We start from the raw sequence: 21,864 nt of genomic DNA on the forward strand, positions 1-21,864 counted from the left end.
TAGGACAGATGTTCCTGGCATAGCTGCAAATCAAAGGGCACTTTTCTCCTCAGGAAGAAATAAAGCCACCCCGTCCAATGCCAAAATGAACACGAGGCACACACCACTGAGGGATTTTAATAGTAACAACCCTGTGTCTCATGTCATACTTACTGTCTGTACCTCTCCCCGCTCCTCACTGTGGAGACCGATCTTGCTACCTTTATTTTATAGGTGAGTGAGCTGAGGAGCCTGGAGGGGGCCCCTGCTTGGCAGTGGCTGCATCTGGACAGAGTCCAGGTCCCTGCATCCTAACTAGGTTCTCTTCCTGGTGATGGTGTTGCCATGCTTGTGCTAAAGGCTTCGTGCCCTCTTCCCCCACATCTCTCTGATCAGCAAAGGTCTATAGCTTGCATTTGGAGTCCTCTTGTTCCTTTGAAGCTTTCTGACTGCGGTCAAAGGAGGCTGGGGGACAGAGGTGGATGCAAGTTGTTGTATTCCCTGGTGCTAAAAGGGAATGCTTACGGTACCAAACACTTGGCTGTGTTTGTCAAAACTTAATGATCTTTACACAGTCTGGTACCTACTTACTGGAAAAGCTACTGCTCTCCCCTTATCATACAGCTCCAGGGGCAATTGGTAGGAGCTCGATAGCACAATGGTACAGTACAACAGATAATGAGCAGCTGGTTGGATGGTATACCTCAGCTCTCTTTCCTTCTTTCTGTGCTGCTTCATTCAGGACAGCCCTAGTTTTTAGGTTTTGGGGCACTCATTCTTCAGGTTTCCTCCCCCTACCCCCCAAAATCAAGAAAAACAGTTGGAAGAATTCAAGAGTTTGTATTTATGATTTTAAGCTGCTACTTAGCTCTCTGCATTTATAGGGAGGGGATTTAAGAGAAATCTGTTTGTTTCCTTAGCTTTTTTTGAGTCAGTATTACTGCTGCTCTCTCCTTCACCTGTGGATGAACACCTACCTTGCTGCTCATCCTGTTGGGTACTCCTAGGAGTTCCCTGCCTCATCGAGGCCACACCATTGTGAAGCCTAGCCAATGGCCTCCATTCTGCCTGATGAAGAATAAGGTGCCATGTGATTCCCTGGGGCAGTCAGGGGTTTGGAGTTTTCATTGTGTCCTTAGAAGCAGAGGAATGTCTTTAAGCAGAGGGGTGTGTCTCTTTGAATATTTTTTTTTTTTTTTAAAAATGAACCTAAAATAATAGAAGTATGAACAGGCTTCAGGTGAGGTTTTCCTGTGTGTATATATGCTACAGGCATTGGTAGACATTTCTGGGGGGCTTTTTTGGTTTCTTTTGTTTTAAATTTCTTTGAGATGCATATTTCATAAGTCAAACTGAGGCTTAAAGTATGTCATATGGCCTGGGGTAAAATAACATTAGGTTCATTTTTGAGTGTTATAGTCTTGTTTCCATGAGTTTAATACCCCACCTTAGCCCCATCTCAACTCCCCCAAATGAAAACAGAACAGCCTTGAAAGTGTTGTGTTGAAACACCGGAGCAATCTAATTTTAATTGACACTACTTTTGGGTAATGGACTAATGCAGGAAACCAAGTCACAAAATGTCTTTGGTTGCTTAATAGTGGTTTTGGATGGAGATGTAATGGAAGTAAGGAGCTTCTTTCAACCTATATAATTTAATCAGTTCTCTTTGGTGATCTTGTCTTTTGACAGGCTGACAAACACATCTTGTGCTGTAATGTCATTCGTGCTTGGCTTTCATAATAATGATGTATATCTACATATAAAAGCACTCTTCTAGTCATTTATGAAGATTGTACAAGCTATTCACTAACAGTTTCTGGCATAATGGTACTGCTTTATGCATATGCTCTGTTATATACCACAATCAACCTAATGTCCAGTGGCTTGTCATCTGAAAAGCCCACGTACCGTTAATTACCATCATGGTGGCAACACGGAACATCATGTGGTATAAATGATGATGGTTTCATGCTGTGATTTTTTTATTTAGAAACAGAAAACTGTGTGGTTTTGCATTACCAAATGAGATGAAAATAGCCTTTATGACAACTATAGTTAAAAAAGTGGACAGGGAGTTTATATCTCTTATCCCAGAGAAAATGGTTGTGGTTTTGTTTTTAAATTATGTTACTATCATGAAACCCCAGTTCTTTAATCTCTAAGACAACCAGGGCATGAAAATAGGCCTTATTTTTGAAGCATGTTGTCTGTTTAATATGTAATGTGATACCTTGTCATGCTGTGACAATGTGACAGATGGCATTTGCACTATAAAACTAAATTATCTTTTGTGCATAGCTATACAACAGCTAAATACAGTAACTCTGTACAGTATGCTGATTAATGTAGACTGCAGATGTTTTGGAGATACCAATGTGTTTAAACTTCGCATCAAATGATTAATGGTTTTATTAGACATGCCTACCAAGATCCTGGTAGTGTTTCAGCATGTAGTCTAGCATGTAAAGGGCATTTTTGGTAGAAGACAAATTTAGGATTACAGACAACGCAAAGTAGATTTGTATTGCATTGCAGTTGTTTGTCTATTACTTATGAAAAATGGATGAGGACTGTTCATTAATGATACTATACAAGTAAACTTGTATATAAAGCTATATAGCTCATAATAAACTGTAAAGTCCTGTAGTTAAGAATCACAGAATTGTTTAGGTTGGAAATGACCTCTAAGATAATCAAGTCGAACTGTTAACCCAGCACTGCCAAGTCTACCACTAAACCATGTCCCAAAATGCTACTTCTACACATCTTTTGAAGACCTATAGGGTTGGCGACTCAACCACTTCCCTGGGCAGCCTGTTCTAGTACTTGACCACCCTTTCCATGAAAAAATTTTTCTAATATCCAATCTAAACCTCCCCTGGCGCAACTTGAGTCCATTTCCTCTTGTCATATTGCTTGTTACTTTGGAGAAGAGACTGACTCCCGCCTCGCTACAACCTCCTTTCAGGTAGTTGTAGAGAGTGATACGGTCCCCACTGAGCTTCCTTTTCTCCAGGCTAAAAAACCCCAATTCCCTCAACTAGTCCTTGTCAGACTTGTGCTCCAGACCTTTCCTTAGCTTTGTTTCCGTTCTCTGGACACACTCCAGCCCCTTGATGTCTTTGTTGTAGTGAGGTGCCTAAAACTGAACACAGGATTCAAGGTGCAGCCTCACCAGTGCTGAGTACAGGGGGAATGTCACTTCCCTGGTCCTGCTGGCCACAGTATTGCTGATGCAGGCCTGGATGCCATTGGCCACCTTGGCCACCTGGTCACACGGCTGATTCCTGTTCAGCCAGGTGTTGACCGGCACCCCCAGGTCCTTTTCCACTGGGCAGTTTTCCAGCCTGCCCAGGTACCTCTGTAGAGCCTTCCTATGCTCAGGTAGATCAGTGCTCCCGCCCAACTTGGTGTCGCCTGCGAACTTACTGAGGGTGCCCTCGATCGCCATGGCCAGGCTGTCAGTAAAGATACTGAGCAGGACTGGCCCCAGCACTGAGTCCTGGGGAACACCACTGGTGATGGACTACTAACTGGATTTAACTCCATTTACCACCTCTCTCTGGGCCCAGCCATCCAGCCATTTTTTAACCCTGCTGACATTGTACCTATCCAAGCTATGAGCAGTAAGTTTCTCCAGCAGAAAACTGTGAGAAATGGCATCCAAGACTTTACTAAAGTCTAAGGTAGTAGACTTTATCTACAGACAATATCTACAAGGCTGAAGGCTAAGAGGTGTAGGTAAGCCACCAACTTATTACTGGTGTTGATTTTCATACAGAATGTTACCTGTGTAAAACTAAGGGCCAGAGTAAATATTTAAAGAACTGAGAGTAGCAGATTTTTCTCACTATATTTTAGACATAAAACTCATGTTGGTGGTCTTCCACAGTGTGGTTATTTCTAGGAGTTCAGGTGGTACAAACCTTTCAGACCATGGTGTAGGATGGCTAACCTCTGACTTTCTAACACTGCAATAAAATCCTTTGCTTTCTAACATTTGTATGAGCTCTCCTAAGTGAGATGATGCAAAAAGAAGAAAATCATTAATATTTTTGAACAAAGCTTTCCTGTACAACTGCCAAAACTGCATAGCTGAAGTTTGGACAGGCACGTTACTCCCTCTGTAACTGAACAAAGCTTTAGCTCCATGCCTGTGTAACTACAGTCTGTGCTGTTTATGACATGCTCTCATAAGGAACATTGTCATCCTAGCATGATGAGAATGCTGCCTTGAGTAAATCCCTTTTTTTAACTTCTTGTAACTTGTGTTTGTTTTGCTGATTGCCCTGGAAACTGGGCTTTTCAACCAGTCCAGAGCGGTTCAGCTTGCAGGAATTGGGAAGGAATGAAGTGAGAGGGCTGCCAGGGGAGAGACAAACCCAGTATCTCTTGGCAGTAGGAAGAGAGTGTCCCTGTGTAGTCAAGAGGCACTCAGGAGCAGTTATATATTTCACCTGTTGTTGAGATGTGCTGTATTGCTCCCCTGCACTGTGGACCTGCTGACATTATCTGTTCATACTGTATAGAAGGCCATGAATGTGGTCATGTTGAAATTGTCCTTGTTTAGGTCAGTTAATGCCTTTGATATCTTTGGCTTGTGTTTGTGTGGTGTTGACTGCTGATTTTTCTAACATAATGGCTTTGCGGGTTGCCTCTGACTGTGAGAACTGACTGGAAATACAATTGAATGTATTTTCTCCCTAGGCTGCCTCAGGACTGAGAAACAGTGAGCTAAAATAGGTGTTGCTTTATTGTAAGAACATGGAAATGTTTGTGCTCAGATGCCTTGTTGGCATTGGAGTAAGTGATGTAGAAACAGTGTTTTGGAAACATTGTGAAAGTCCCTTCACCCAACCACTTAGTTAACTAACCACATGATGCTGAGATTTGTTCAGATGCTCCCCTTTGGTTTCCTGATTATTCAGTAAGTTTAATAATGAAGAACATACCAGTGATTGTAATCGCATCTATTTTTAAAAACAGCTAACCCCAAACCCTCCCTTACATTTTGTCTGTCTTCTCATATGTTGCTGCTTTCTTCTTCTTTCTTCCTCCTCAGTTTTCCGTCTATGTATTTATAGTTACACTATGTTTTATTGTATGGTGCATTCCCAGATACTGTGATTTTGCATCACATCTTTAGCTGCTCCCAAGACCTGTCCTGTTTGTGCCTGTCAGTCATCTATCCAGATGTCCAAAAATATGTTAGGTCTTGAGAACAGAAGATGACTTGAGAAGAGAATTGTAGATTGTTGCTAAAAGTGGATGTCTATCACCAAAACCAGTAAGGCTAGCAAATGTACCAGCATAAATTAAGCTCTGCCTGTACTGAAATAGTTAAGTCTTACTTACCAGGCTCTTATGAGAAGTGATCCACTTGAGTCAGCACAAACCCCCTGTAGCAAGCTCATTTAACCAGATTTAACTGTTTTTACACACACTCTTATTGGTGAGAGGGATGTTCCCATTGCTGGAGTAGGCTCAGCAAGATCTCTGCTCCGTTAACAACTACAACCAAGAAGCAAAGGGGATAGTGAGGTGCAGTGGGAACAAGAGGGAGCATGCTCTGCGAAGGCTGTAAAACCATAATATCCGTATTCTGTGTGGATCGTCCTAGAGGGTACAGTTCAGCTCTCATAGCGGAGCCCTTCCTGCGTGTGAAAAAACAAACAAACTTGTAGCCACAGACAGATTTGAAAACATTCTGTGTGGAAGGCAAATAAATAGGAGGTGATAGAAGTCTCTTTAATAATTACTAGGGTGCAAAAATGGCTTTTATGCTTTCTCTTGCTTGTAACAGGGGGGGTGTAGTAGTGACATTTGCTGCTTTTTCTCAGTGCTGATAAGTGGATTTTGTGCGTGTGTCTCTTTAAGCAGCATGTATCTAAAACTGCAGGTTGGTATTGCAGTGTTCATGGAAGTTTAAAAAAAGAATTTAGCAAAACTGTGAAAGTTGACATTTATGTGATTGATATACATTTTAGTGAGGATGTTAAGGTCTCTGTGGTTCAGTTTTAAGCTACGCTTTGTAATTATTACGAATTAGTAATTGGCCTTTCTCTTGAAGTGTCTAGTCTTGATCAGTTAGAGCAAGAACAGTGTATTTAAGGGATCACAGATGTCATTTGATATGCAAGTTCCTGTATTGTGACTTAATTAAATAATTCATTATTACTGACTTAATTAAAGCAGTGTTTATTCAGTGACTTTGAGCCATTCAGTGTTTCAGTTCCATTTAAACTTTGGCAGCAAATATACACTGCTTCTCTGTATATATAAATTATGATTTCATGTAAGTAATTTTAATATATGAAATCCTACACTGACTTATAATGCAAGTTGCTATACTTCCAAATTTAATTTTAATGAGGTTTAGTTTTTTTAAAAAATCTAATTTGACTTTCAAAACAAATACTTTTTATTAGAGGAATAAAGTCTTATTTTTATCAACCCTGATTTATTCTACCTAGTTATCCAGGTCTTGTGGTTGATCATGAGTCCAGCTGCCAGGGGAGAAGGCAAGTGAGAGCTAGGGCTGAGATGAGCCTAGTGGGCAAGGGGCAGGCAGCCTCTGCCAGCTCTCTGGCAGCTGAGAGTAGTGTCATGGGCTTTGACATGAGCCAGGGCTTGCTGGCGTCATGATTTAGAGGTTGAAGGGCACAGCCATGGAAAAACAGTAGAGGAACTGTTTGTCCCTTTGATTTGATTTGGCTCTTGAGGGCTTACTGATTCCTTGACTTTTGCTGGATGCTCCAAAGTAGCCAGGATTAAAGAGTGGTTCAGCTTTCCGGACTATGCAAAAGAGCGTTTTCTTGCTCAGTTGTTTTTCTCTTTGTAGCTTGGTTGACCTTAGGGAGTCAAACCCACATGGGCGTGCACCAGACTCTGTTCCTGCAGTGCACCAGCAGACCTGTATGTCCTGTCAACTGCACTGGTGCCAGCCAATGGTGATGGGAGTGCCTGAGTATCACTTGGCAAAACTGTGGGGTTCCCATCCCATCCTGGGGCCTTCAGACCTTTTATATCTCCCAGCTGAGGCACAGCAAAAGAGAGCACGGTTTTATTGCAGTTAGAGAGAGCAGGAATGGCATTTGAAGGAGAAGATATCTGGGGGCAAACTGAACGCATTTGATATAAAAATGATTGAGTGGCAATAAACTTTATAACAGCCTGCTTCAGCATGTGCTTTCTCTCCAGTGCTTGAAAGGAGGCTTTGGACTGCGGCTGTCTGTGTCTTTCATCACTTCAGAGTAGATTTTGCAATTATGCTAGCCCTGAAAACCTGTAGAACATGATACCCTTTCCCAGTATTTATCAGTATCTCTCATTTGTAGTTTTATGTCTCTCTTTTAGGGCTCTTGTTTTAGTCCGTTCCAGCGGACGATAGCGAACATCAGTTATCAGCAATATTACTGTGTTTTGGAGCGGTGCTGGTTATGATGAATAATATTAGGCAAACCGATATTTTTTTCCTTAAGGGACACAAATCATGCTTGTCTCCCAAGTGAGCTGATGGTTTGGCAGGGTGAAAGGATGAATAAAAATTGCTTTCCAAGTGCGTGCAAGTTGACAGCCCGAAAGGTGATTTTCTTGACTCATATACTTCAGGTTGCTGGGTTTTACATATGGCAAGTCTCCAGAACAAATATTGCTTTTGGAAAACCTAATCAAATTCTGCCATAAGAGTTAAGTTACTGAGTGTCAGGCCTCAAATGATATGCTTGATTTAGCCTTCTCTGGAGTTCAAAAATTGTAAATTTTATCAGCAGTGGTTTCATGGAAAAATGCAAATCAAAAGTTGAAACTTTCTTAAGAACAAACTTGGGCACTACGGCTTCTTGACAGAGTGAATTCAGCATAGAAATATAATCTATTCTGTGTTTTTTAAAAGGTTACCTTCATTTCCTCAGGAATGGTTTGAAGGGATGCTGTCACCCCGTGTCATATAATTGTGTTGGTACATTACAAACCCTGTTGTAGTGTCATGTGCTGATACTGAAATTTGTATTATTTGTAGGGTCATGGTTAGAGATCCCTTAATTGGAAATGAAGTATCACAAGGAATTTAACAAAAGAGGAGAGAAAATGTAAATTGGGTCATTTAACTTCTAACTGAAGGTCTTAGGCTGGCTAGAAGAGACATTTTAATCCAAAAATTGGAGCATAGTTTCAACTTTTGCTCTGTGGGCTCCATATTAGGAAAAAAAATTGAGTTACTAGTTCACCAACTCTTCCCCACAAAAAAAGTAAGCCATGTTTCTGCTTTGTAGGTGATATTTTTAAAACAGCATCCAAAATCTACAGCATGTGGTCACCATATAGCTGCTTCTGACTCCAAATCAAGAGAAATTTGGTGTAGTTCAAGAATGAATATGAGCAAACTTTGATTAGAAAAAGAAAAGAGAGATATGATGTGGTGATACGATGCAGGCATTGCATTAGGCTGTTTAAAGATGGGTCATCAGAGCTATTGGGGTGGAATGGGTGAGTGCTGAAAGGTTTGGAGCCTGCTGGCAGGGGATGTACCACTTGCAATTGTAATGCCCAAGTGAACAGGGAATAAATAGCCTTGCAGGAAAGGAGCATTTGGCTGTGGCTGTGCCTGAGGTTCTGGTACAGCAGCTCACTGGAGGTGTCTTGCTCAGTGTCTCTGGGGAGCTGAGCTTGGTTGGATGCTTGGTTATGCAATGAGTAAGTGCACTGACGGTGCTGAACAGTGATTTTCCTGAAAACAGAGGTCTGAAATTATATAGCACTGATGTAGTGCTGGTGTAAATTCTTGAACTACTTAGTAAGCATTTTCAGTTTAGTACTATTACAGGCTTTACTACCTGGCTCATCTTGGAAGGGGTAACCACACCCCCCCACACCCCCCCCCGCGTTTTCTTTTCTAAGGTGCAGTTATAGAAAGGGAGACTGAAATGGCTAAGGGAGGGAGGGAAGTCTTACCAGCATTTCTCTGAGGAAATAAAGCTGTGAAACAAAGCTTTGTTATGCCGTTTGCAAAACTATTTGGGTGGAGAGATGGGAAAGCATTCTCCTGGATAAAATTGCAGCTCCTCTGGTAATAAGCTCTTAAAACATCTAGTAAATAGTGAGCTGATAAAATTGTTTCCTCCCTCTCAACCCAAAGCCTGCTGAAGAATATGTTGCTATTTTAATTCTTCCCTAAGTATAAGGGGTTTCATTTCTGTCTTCTGTTATTTGTAAGAGTCATATTATATTGTAGTTACTTGGTTGAGTAAAATACGCAAAATTTGTTAGACATTATGCTTGTACAGGTCCAATGCTGTCTTCCATCTGTATTGCTTTGGGAGAGAAAAGGTGCAAAAGGGGAGGCAGCTGTTGCTTGTGTACCTTTGCTGCCCTGTGTACTTTTTCTGTCAGTCTGGAGTTCTTGTAGATGAGTGACACTTGGCCAGAAGAATCAGAGTCAAGAAACAGATGTTTGATGTTCTCCCTTTTGGATTTAGGATTTGTTTTGAAGGATCATAAATTGCAGTAGTTGGAATCAGCAGAATGAAGAGCAAGATGATGACAAGTTGGACCAAATGGTTTAATTTTATATAAATCCACAGATAAATGCAAAAGACTCTTATCTATGCCAGTCAATAGGAGTTCTGGAAAACAAGGATAAGTTTGACTAAACTGTGTCCCTTTTTTTGAATGTGACAAGATTATAAATACCATTGCGCCCATAGTATGGTTATTTGAGATTGGGGTTTTACAGTTAATCAAATCAGAAACAAGCAATCGGGCAGGTTTTTACTGAACTACCTCTGTGCGAAGTCAATGTTACCTGTATATATCTTTGCAAGATGGTTGCTTTGGGCATCAGCTCTTTATTGTTAGTGTCACACTTGAATTTTTATAAAATCCATTTGGCACTGGTAGCACAAGCTTTTAATATTGTGTACTACTTTGTCACATTTGCAGGACTTCTCACTAATGGCCAATCTAAAGGATTAGGACCGGGATCGGAACAGCTGGAGAATGAGAAGGACGATGCATCGCAAGTGTCCTCAACGAGCAACGATGTTAGTTCTTCAGATTTTGAGGAAGGGCCCTCGAGGAAAAGGTTAGTAGTGCATTATGATTAAAGTACAGCTTTTCTGCCTTGTCCGTTTTGTCTTACAGTGTTGTGATTATGTTATTAGTAGGGTATGGTTGCACGTACTGCCCTACCATAAACAGATTTTCCAACCTTCTAGTAACGGTGAGGATATAGCAAACTTTACTTCACCCAATGGTATAGATGGTTCTTGTTGTAGTTTTGAAAAGCATAGAAAAGCAGTTGTTATCTTGGAATAGATAAATGCTAATTTAAATGTCTTAGGACTCTCTCCCCTCCCGCCCTCACTCCTCCTCCCCTGGCTTTGACCTCTCAGGTCATGTCAATACGTATGGGTGTATAATTTCAAGGAAAGCATCGCTAAAGTAGTAAGTGTTACTGTTGTTATTTTTAATTTTCGGTGAATGAAACCATGTGAAGTTAAGAAAGAAGAAAAGAATAAAAGAGATACTTCTGAGAAGAGAAACTATGTAGTAAGGTGGTGTGGTGGGTATCAGTTGCAAAGGACTACTTTGAGATACTGCTGCAGCAAACTGCCTCCTCTTTCCTAGAAGTGACTGAATGTGTAAAATATGGGTTAAAATCATAGGACTCATGCCAATCTATTATAGAAAATATGCTGAGAATGCAGGAGGCTGAGAGTTGTCCTCTGGATGAAGTAAGAACGAAAACAGGCTGTCTGAAAAATGCTATTTAAAAGAGAGAAACAGAAATGCTTTCTCAACCTTTTTTCCTCCACATTCCTCACATCCTAGGCCCAAGTCATCAAATAAAGTTCTATTTCAAAAAAAAAGAAGTATTCCTGCTTTGTGTATGACCTTATGATTCCACTGAAAAGCCCAAGGGGGTGAAGACACTGGTATTTTCCTGGACACCCTCATGTTCCTGTTCCAGTGTTCCCCACCTCTGGTCCACACAACCTTTTCTATCTGTCCAAGCAACAAACTCAAAATCTAGTTAATATGCCCATCTTATCTTAGCTCAATTGGTGTATCAGAGTAAAATTTGTGTTGTCTTCCACACCAGTAGAAATTTTGTAAGGCTTATTGCATCCTGCTGCTGGTCAGGTCAAAAGGTTTTGTGTGTTGATTTTGGGCTTTATGAGGTACAATGGAGGATTGAAAATTATTTCTGCTGAGCTATTTAGGTGACATTGACTGTAGGTGTGATCCTGGGAGAGAGTGGTCATTATTTCATGACTGCTGTTTGTTGCTTGCACATTATCTTCGGGAATTTTTGGTGCCCTCTGCACTTGCTTTGTCCCCTTGTTCCTCAGCTGTGCTGACAGAATGGCATGCAGGGTCACACCATGAGTAGGTTCAAGGAGCTGGTTAGGATTAAAAATAATAGCAAGAGAAGATGAATTGAGGCTTTTTGCCAGGGTTCTTTATTGTTAACCTACATGAGGCTTTTATCTCTTGTTGACATTATGGTTGTAGGAGCAGCTGCCAGTGCAACCAGGGGAACATCCCCTTCCTCTCTTGGGACTGGCAAGGGGCAGGAGGGCTTGTCCCTTATGCTGTGCCTGCTTCTGGTGCACTGCACAGTCCAGCTTCAGAAATGAGTGGTATTGCTACTTCACCAGTCTCCAGAAACTTGCATTTGAGTATTCTGGATGAAATATTTTTGGAGGAGTATTTGCTAGGTTTGGGCTGAGGGAATTCATACTCTTGAGAAACAGCCCAGCAGTTCAGGCATATAATAATAGGAAAGTCAGTGCCTTTGGTACTTTTCAGCTTAAAACCAAAAAACCAGAAAAAATCAGCCCCAACACACAACCCAAGATGAAAACTATTTTTCTGGCTTTTGTGGAAGGCAAGGTGTCATTTCACTACTACTTCATGCATCATGATCTGTTGAAGTAATATTACGATTGTTACTGCAGTTGCTGTGAAGGAGAATGTTCTTGTTTTGTTTCCATTTACACCCAACACAGACTTTTATCTACTCTTTTCCTCCCTCAGCTTCCTCTTTGCAGACAGACCTTTTCTGGGCTCCTTCTCTTAAGCTGTACTGAAGCACGCTGAGTGTTTTGATACCGTCTTCTTGTTTCCTTTTAGGCTTTTTGTTTTGTTTATCTGAATATGTAATGTTTCTTCAGTCCATGTCATTTTCGGATCCCAGAAAGAGTTGTGTCAGGAATATTGGGTGAACAAAGGACATTTAGGAAGACTGGGGGGGTGGGGTGGGGTGGGCGAACAGGACTGAAATGGAATTTATGGGTTCACTGTCTCAGCTTATGAAGTTTTGAGAAGTGTGCCCTCCTTGTCTTTTCCCCGGGCTTTCTCAAAATCAGACTTTTCAATTGTCTGTTCAGCTGTGTGTACAAGTAATAACACTCTTGTACTAAAATACACATTTAAAGACTGTAGCTTTAGCATGTACTCTGAACTGACCATTATATATAAGTTACTATTTAGTTCTTTATGGTTTGTGGGGGGTTTTTGGTGCATGGCAGGGGCAGCCTTTTGGATGCTTGAATATGTCATCTTCTAGAGGAATGGGTCACCTATATTTCACACTAGTGATGGAAACAAGAAGAGAAAGAAACTAAGAAACTAAGCACAGTAAATATGGGAGTCTGTTTTAAGGGACTCCATTTTGTTTAGTAGTTTAAGGCTCTGGTTTGACCTTTCAGTTCTTCAGTGTAATGGAGGGCTGGTACCGTGGAGGCAAACAGTTTCTTCCCAGTTTCTTCTTCCCACCTCTTCCCATTTGTTGTGTCTGGAAGTCTTTTGGCCCCAGGTCTGTCAGTTCAGTGGACTGATCTGGCAGCATTTCCTGCCCCTGCCTAGAGCAGGTCACATTATATAAAGGGAATAGGGAGATAGATTCATGCATGTGTGCAGCATGTGTGTGTTTTTAATTTCCATTTATAGTTGATCCAAAGTCCTCCAGTTTCAGAGACAATTTGCATGAGAACCTGCATGAAGAGCAAGTGCCAATTCTTGAAGCAAACTGAGTGGAGAGTGAATTTGCTAGCAGTTAGCATGGCCTTGTGGTGTCACTGTGCCAGCCATCTCTGGTGTAGATTTTCCTTGGGTCAAAACTAGGCAGTGGACACTCCCAGTGGGTTACTGGTCAGAGAACTTAGCTGTAGGTAGGTAGATGTTGACAGGCATCTGTGGGGGGAGGTAAATCCCTTCCAGCCTGCCTGTTGACCAGTGAAGAGATTACTGACAGGTATTCCTTATTTCACATATGTATGCCAAACAGAATAACACAACAGTAGAACCCCCAACCAAGGACAGCTTAAGGTTTATCTCATCTATTTTTCTCCAGTTTCAATGCCTTTCGTAGTAACAGAACTTAACTGAAGAGCTACACATGCCATAAAGAGGGCATCGTGGTGGAAGGAAAGAGATTGCTGTTCTGGTGAAAGTATACAGATTTAATATATACTGCAGGTTTTGTTCAGAAACTCAGATACTTTATTTGATGGACTAGGCTTTTGAATGCAGTGATCTGACACTGTCAGGCTTCAAGTGGTTTCACGTAGTTCGTGGGTAGTCAGGAATTAACACCTTTTCTCTCTGGGGATTGGAGGAAGTTTCCTACACAGCCAGTTTTGCAACCCATGTGGAAAGTTCCATCTCCATTTTTTGAAGTGTATTGTTTTCTATTGCACTAGTAATCTGGAACAGTTCTAAAGGTATGCAACCTGCCTTCTGAGGTGCTGCAGGTTTCAGCTGTTGGTGGTGGTAAGGAGGAAAAGGAGTATGTGTATAGCTTTGCCTCTGCACAGTCTCCAGATAAATCCAAGAATTGTAAGCCCTACTTACAGAGTAAGTGGGATTTGAGGAGGATTGGCAGTGGCAGTAGTGGCAAGCTCAGTACTTCAAAATACTTAGATTTGTTTGAGTTTACACTTGAAGGATGAAAAATACTTGCTTTGATCTGAGCTGTGTGTATTGCTAGTGATCAGGTCTGAGGGGAGGCAGTGGGTTAATCCTGAGTTGTACAGCTTTCAACCAGTAAAGGTGAAAGGTGTCGGCATTATTCTAACATTTGGCAAAAGCTAAGCTTTCAAATCTTACACTGAATCTGTTGTGCAATGGGTTGCTGTCTGGTTGCCATGTAAGTGAGAGCCATTGCTAGTTTTTTCAGTGCTTTGGGGAGAGAAGAACAAAAGTGTTGGTATACAGGCTTGGTAAACTGTCGGGTTGGGTGGTCTTCACCATGTATAGGTAGTACATTTTCAAAACCTATAAAAAAAGATAGTTGCTGAAGGAGAAGTGTAACTTCCTTGTAGCTGCATGTTTTTGTTGCCAATCTCCAGTTTCCAGCTGTGATTCACAGTTGAGAAGATCAATAGGTAACTGGCCAGATGTGTTTGGTCACTGCTGCATGCTTGTGCATTTTTGTGGGCAACTCTTTTAACTACAAGCACTGGCAATTAATAACAGTGTGCAGAGACAGATATATGTTTTCTAGCTACAAGTTGCCCACATTACGCAAGAAGGGACATGTGCAGAGCAGACTTGGTGTGCCAGTATGTTGATCTTTGGTGATAATAGGCTATTGCTTGCTTCCTGTTACTAATCAGGTGGCTACTTGTTTACATGGGCCCTTTCCCAGAAATGCACACAGGGAATTGCCAAATGCACAATTTTTCTATTGTAAAGTTGTGTTAATAGAAGGCTGTGAGAAGTGGAAGGAGGCTGATTGATTTTAGTAACTGTTAAGCTTTAAATTTGTGGGGGTTTAATTCAATGTTAGAATATTCTCTCCACTAAGGGAGAAAAAAGACATTGGTTTAGTTTAGGAGCAAAATAAGGTTGGAGGAATTTCCCCCCTTGCAGGAGCAGCAGAGTGGATGGACATTGTCCCCTGGGTCAAGGGTGTGCATAGCTCCTTGGAGAGGACACTTTGTCCAGTTCTGCTACAGGGAAAGTTGTTGGCTGCAGGAGAAAGGAACAACCCACTGGGGAGCAGTAGCGTTTTAAGCTGCCACAGCTAGACTGGCCAGAAATTGCTTATTAGGAACCTTCTGGGGCCTTTAATTAATACAGCAGCTTTCTGCTAACGGTCTCAAGCATGTGACAATCGGAAGTGTGATTGTGTGATACAGCAAGGCCAACCCAGGGGATGTGCTCCTGCTCCTTGCCTTGTGCTGGCTCCCTGCTGCCTGCTCCATTTTCCTGTTTCTCTTTTTTTAGTTTTTATTTTTAGATGCCAGTTTAGCTCCCTGAACTGGCTTTTTGTGGGGCAAGATGAGTGTTAAGATTTGTCAAATGAAAAGGTGGGAATATGTGGCCAAGGGGAGGGAGATAAGCATGCTGATCTCCTTTGGCTGGTGACTGCACAGCTGCTAGGCTGGCAGAGCTGTTTTGCACCCTCAGCACAAAAAAAAGCCAGTCAAGGGTAGGCAAGCTTTTGCATATTAGGCAAGCTGCTAATTTAAGTGGTTTCTTTTAGTGATATATCCTTTTCAACTTGAGCTGCAAAAGACTTTCTTGCAGTAGAGCTGTCAAAAGGTTGAGGGGATGTGGGGTTGGTTTCTTTTTTTTCTTCTCTTTTTGTCACATTGTTTTTATAGCTAATAATGAACAGTCTATTTAGCACTAGACTTAGCACCTTCCATGCAAGATGTAAAACAAGGTCAATCCTGTTCCCACATATGTAAATTTGTGAGGGATTTCTACTTGGTATTGTAGGTGATGGAGAGAGCAGTGTATTATGACTCGGGTGTGAAAGCAGGAGACTGCTCGCAATATCAAAGTGTTTTTCCAGGACCTTTTCAGTGAATAGTCTTTTCACTAATTGGAACACTATATAATGTATTTGTGTTCAGCTGTTGCCTACTACAACACAATGTAAGCTCACTTATCAACCAGGTGCTTCTATTATTTTTTTCTTATTTCAGTAGGCTGTGCAAATCTGCACTAGTTGTTTGCTTATGAAGAACTACATTAATCCACAATAAAACCAAAATGCCAATAAGATTTATGTGTAATAATTTTGATTTATTTTTTTTTTTACCCCCTACCCCCTCTGCCCCCAATCCCCCCCTTTCTGGAAATGCTGATATGAGTGGAATATATTTTTAGTGCCACACATTTATATTTAAATAACAAGCCTTATAAACAAAGCAATAATAGTCCATTGGAGTGGATTTGCACAGGAATAGTAAAAAGACAGATTACCTGCTTTGTAATGCAAGTCAAGAAGATTATTGTATGTAGTTTGAAAAGGAAGAAATCAGGTGATTAATGTTCTTTCAGTATTTTCATAAGGAACAAACAGAAGTTGTGACACGGATTCTTCTATCCGACATGCAAAGATATAATAACGTACAATAATCTGGGAACACTTGAACTTTGTGGGTAGACAGCTATGTAAACAACTTGTTTGAGTAGTGATTTAATAACTATGAAGGTATGATTTACAGCAAGCTGAGAATTGTTAAGCAATGTCCGATTCAAACTCACTTGCTCTCTTCTGCCACTCTCTCTTCAAGGAAGTCAGAATTGCAGGGAAGGGTCTTCATGACCTTGAGTTCGGGCTCATCAGCTGAAGGACTAAGGACGTTTCTAAAACCAGATGGGATGAGTGCAGTTGTTTCTGTGGTCCTGTGTATGGCAAACACTCTTTCAGCTGCTTGATAACCCATCCCTACTGTCATTCACATCATTCATGTCTCACCCCCGTGTATGAAAGGCCAAATGTTGACTGCTTTGATACCAGGGAGCAGTTGCCCTAAACTCATGTAGGAAATAGTTGATTCTATATTGAAAGACATTTTTTTTCAAGCAAATCTGTTTGTCAGTGTGAAAGAGGCTTTTTTAATGCATACGAGCCACTGTCTGTATAATACTCTAGCCTGATGTTTGCGTTAACATAGCCCTATGCTACTTCTGGTTTATTCTGTAACTTTCCATGTGTATCTATGCTCGATCATCTAATACCCTTATATTACAGTTCAGCTACTGACTGATGGCTCAGCCCAGTGCCCAGGCTGCTGCCTCTGGGATCAAGGGAGAGGCACTACCTGTCTGATCCTGATTTGATCCTTTTTTAGAACCTTCTTGGTTTTGTTCTTCTCTGAAAATTATCTTTGTATTACTCCCTTGTCCAGAGAGTAAGACATTTATGGGCAATCTACTTAGGTGACATTTCAAAAAGGCAGGTTGGTATTAAAAACGTTTTTCATCAAGGACTGTGTCTGGACAGCCAGGTAGTCCAGGATTTTTTTCCTCCCAAAGCCCCATGCTATATCAGAAGAAATGTTACATGTGGCTGACATCCCCAGATTTTTGTCATGTCAGCAGAGGTGGACTTGATGCTGTGCCCTTAGGTATTTCTGGCTGTTGCTGCTATTTCAAAACCAGACCAGCTCATCCTGAATAGTGGAAACATGGAAAATTTGAAATAGGTATGCTTTTCCTTTGGGTTGTATTACTCTCTAGGTAAAATATGCAACCATCCTCACCAAACAAACATTGAGGCACCTTAGATATCCCACAGCTTTGTCTGCTCCCTGTGTTAATCAATTTCCATGACCCACAGCAATAGAAGTGGGGGAAAAAGGGAAACAACCCAAACATTCACATGTACTACAAATGAGTGTCTTTACACGTATTCCTCCATTCATAATTCCCTCTAAATGAATTTAAAATCAAAGACATGGAGGGAAAAAAAGGCATATAATTGTCTTTTGAAGATCATGGCAATCCATGACTTTTTTTTCTGTTACGTTGTTTTAAAGAAAGGATTCTAGTTTAAAATTTTGAGTCCTAGATGTTAACCATCCTAGCATTTTGCAGTGGTCTCACTCTTTTGGAAAAGATTACATAATGAGAAAATATTCAACACAGTCAAGTATGGGTAAGATTTCAGAATTGAATGAACAGCTTACATTTCTTGCATAAAATTAAAATGTGAGCTTAAAAACATGTCAACAGATAAAAATATTTGTAGCAAGAATAAAAGGCCAAGAATGGAAAAGCAGAAACCTGTTCCTGAAATAAAGATGTAAAATGCTGTGATATTTGACAGTATGCACTTTGCTGGGGCTAAACTTAGTAATAATTTCATAAAGTATGACCACTTTTTAGTGGTCTTTCAAAGGATTAGGAAACAAAGGACATGGGAAAAGATGTACAGTCTGTAGATTCTTGGTGTTTTCTACTTCGTAGTAGTAGTGGAGTCCTAATCTTTTCAGTCTAACATTTGTAATGTAAGGCTGATTGGCCAGAGGAAATTTTTCATTTTGTTGTGGTAGGGTGGACATGATTTATTAGACTGCATTACTTCCTGTAGCTTCTCCAGTCTCCATACAAGACACCGAAGGTCTTGCTGCTAAGTGCTGTAAGACCCAGTTTGTGTTTTAACTATTATTTGACTGAAGCAGTGATGGCAGCATCCAGTTTCTTTTGTATGGACATTTAGAGGAGATTCGCCATGGACTATTTGCATAGAACATAATTTCTACTATAATTCTGACTCGAGTGTTTTGTATGTGTGCTGAATTAAAAGCCAGCCGGGGTTGTCCTGTGTGCTGTGCAAAGATAATTATACTAAAAAAAAAGAGTGCCATTCCAATATTTTAAAGTGGAAGGGTGTCAGTGTGTCCTAACATTGAATGTTAGAGGTTTGGGTTTTTTTGTTTGTTTGTTTTTTATTTATTTATTTATTTATTTTGATTTGGGATTTATTGTGGTGTTGGGTGTGTTTTTTACTATTTTTAGATGTATTTGAAGATGGTATTCACGTTGTATGCTGGTTTAACATACACCAAACTATATGAAATCCTATTCTGTATTTATTCCTGTGGCTGATCTGGACAATGTGTGAGTGGTGGGAATATATTTTTGACATGTTTCTTGCAAATGGCACTGTGAATGTGGGCTGCTGCTGATTCACCAAAACTGACCACAGTACGAGTGTTGGTGTTGTTATGGGTCAGCTCAAAGCAGGTATTGTCCCAGGTAGGGTGTGGGTCTTAAGACTCCCGGATGGATGAGAGGGGCTTGGGATGGTGTGAGCACTGGTCAGAACTAGGTCAGTCTATGTCACCAGCATCAAAGTTTGGGATTTTAAGAGTTTTCTAACTCTGAACTGAATTTGAAAATATAGATCTCTGTACTGTCAATATCTTCTCTAGAATTTTCTCAGATTGCTTGTGTTGATGCTAAATTTGGGGTTTAAAATTCACAGGAATTTTAGATATATTGCCTAGCTTATGCTGATATAGTGCTTTTCCTTTTTCTTCTTCCATTGTTAAATCCAGTAGCACAGAATTTCCTGAGGGAAGATAGTTGTTTTTTTTCTTCTTAACCTGAATATTTGTATTTTTACTATTTTAACGGTATGTTTATTGTTAAATAATTTGTACAGTAATGGCCATGTCATCATTATGTTTTGATTTTATGCCTTTTTTCCCTTTGCTTTTTTCTCGGTATTTGTTCTTGGCTCTGATTAAATAAACTAAAGCTTAAGGGATCCTCGACCATGTGGCAAATTATTTGCAAGTTTCTTCTTTTTTCCAGTTATATTACAGTCTATTTCCTCTGGTAACATTCTTCTTTCAGCTTTCAGGCAAGTTCTCCCCTGAGTTTCATAGTTGTAGTTACTATGGAGATGACTGTCCACTCTTCCTCTTCTCCTCCCTTGCCTTCCTCCTTTCCTGGAGCTCTTACAGCTGTTATTTATCTTTTCAATAAAGTAAGTAGATTTTGTACAGACCTCATTTCTAATATCTCTTCTATTGCAACACATCATTTGCCTGTAACGCTTTCACTTTCATGAAATCCTATAGATATTAATTTTTCTGAATGAAAAATTTGGGGTATGGATAAAGAGTGAGGAGATTCCTAGTTAAAAGGCTCACTGCTGGAGCTATTATCTGATTTGATCTTTCTTCACAGTTGAAGAGGGATTCATTAAAGTAATAATTCTGCAAAATTAATTAACTGGTAACGTGTGTGTATGTATGCTGAGTGTCAAGGACAACTTTTAGAATTTATTTATTTTAAATGACAGCTTTTGGAATTTAATATAAACATATTCTGGTGCAAGTTAAAATTTCTCGGATGAAGAAATGAAAACTTGAGACAACACATCATTAGCCTTTTAAGTCTGAGAGACTTTTCTTTGCACCTCATTCTAATTTTGATAGCTCTTTATATACAACTTTGTCTATTCCAGCTTTAATAGAGAAACATGGATGTTTGGATAGTCAGCTATTCTGCAACAGACGGGATATTTTCCTTTGCATGTGTGCTGTTGTATTTCTAAACCCCTTGTCTTGAGGAAGCGTTGTTTCACTTGGTGCCAGTGGTTTGATGTCACTGCTTTGCTGAATGCCTTAGAAAGAGATTTGAAATGGGCTCTCCAACCAAGTTGTTCTACCACAACTACCTGTTTGAGGAGACATCCCACACAGAAAGACACTGTAGCTGCACTGGTGTTTGGATGAACATATGCTTCTTATGGTAGCTGTATCTTGAGAGGTTTTCCCTCTGTCTTTAGAGAGATCTTGCCCTAGGTGATTATGGATTGCACTGTTCTCCTTTGGCCTGCTGAGCACTGTGCACTGTCATCTGTGGATTTCCACAATCAGGAGCCTACTGAGAAGACCCTCTGTTTTACAACTGCATAAATACCTTACTTTGGGCTGTTGGTCAGATAATGCAAATCATTTTGCCTCCTGTTGAGAGTGTTGGGTTGAACTTACAGCCTTATAGCCCGCTATGGAGTGAGGTGATGCATGATAAGGAGGCGTGTGCTTCCTCTGACCCCATTTGTGCTGGCTCTGGCATGGTTTATCACCTTGTCAAAGCAAAGGTGGATGTTTTTCTGCTGGGTTAGTGGAACTGATCTCACACAGATTCCCTGGGCACCACTGAGCTCAGCAGAGGTGGCCGTGGGGAGAAAGATGAAGAGGAGCAACATCAGTCCCTCTAGGTGGTGGCAGCTTTCCCTGATTAACTCAGCCTTCCAGGATACCATTGCTCTCATTTTTATTCTAAGCAAGCAAACAACACCATCTCTTCTGGTCGTTTCTCTTCCTAGTGAGGTGAGGAAGAGACTCCAAAGACCTTTACTGTTTGTCTTCTGTGCTCTTCTGTTATGCTTTAGATTATTCCTGGCCCTGTGACAATAGGTTCTGCAAGTTGTCAAGGAAAATGTGCATTTAAAAATAAATTACTCTAAAATTTTAATCAACTTTTTTTTTAGAAGGGAGTCTCGTGTTTTTCTTTTGCATATGTCTAGTTTGCTGTTAAAGTGAGCAGCTGGGACTTTCTTGATTACTTCTATTTTTGGTGTCATCTTGTTTACACCTGCACATTGAAAAATCATGAAATTTTTCTTAACAGAGGTTGAAAAATCTTTCAACCCTCCAATCCAGGTCAGAAGCCTGAAACCAAGCTGGCGCACTAATTGCAGTATCTTGGACTTTTTGTATTTGTCTTACACTAGAAAAATTGACTGATATTGATTTTTCTTGAAATCTAGATCGTCCCACCTGGTGAATTTGTAACAGAACAAGAGGGCAAACTACGTGTGGCACAATATCTGAGAACCTTGCTTTTATGTCTTTAGGTCTATGAAATCCTCTCATTACCTGAAAATTAGATTTTATGTATTGAGCAATACTTAGGCAAATGTTACCATGCAATGAAGGTTTGATTGTTACCAGTTTTATGTCATTTCTATTACATAGAAACCTTGTTTTTAAGTTTGGTCTTGATACATGTGCTATGTCATACCAGTTTAGGAGTATTTAGTTGCTTCCAGTTTCCAGATAGGCTGCAAAATAAACTTTAAAGGTGAATCAGATGAGAAATGGAAAAAGAGGGGAG

At 40.5% G+C, this 21,864-nt stretch overlaps 1 protein-coding gene across 2 annotated transcripts in view; it reads left to right on the plus strand.

Moving 5' to 3' along the window:
- Window positions 1-21,864, plus strand: part of JARID2 (jumonji and AT-rich interaction domain containing 2) — a 215,648-nt gene that overhangs the window by 110,973 nt on the left and 82,811 nt on the right. For both annotated transcript variants that reach the window (XM_027745086.2, XM_039386682.1), the window contains exon 3: window positions 9,922-10,063. In XM_027745086.2, the coding sequence (XP_027600887.1) occupies window positions 9,922-10,063 (142 nt within the window). The remainder of the gene's footprint in view (window positions 1-9,921; window positions 10,064-21,864) is intronic.

Source organism: Pipra filicauda, unplaced genomic scaffold, assembly GCF_003945595.2.
Source record: "Pipra filicauda isolate LSUMZ 115617 unplaced genomic scaffold, ASM394559v2 scaffold49_size4853605_pilon, whole genome shotgun sequence".
Lineage (NCBI taxonomy): Eukaryota > Metazoa > Chordata > Aves > Passeriformes > Pipridae > Pipra > Pipra filicauda.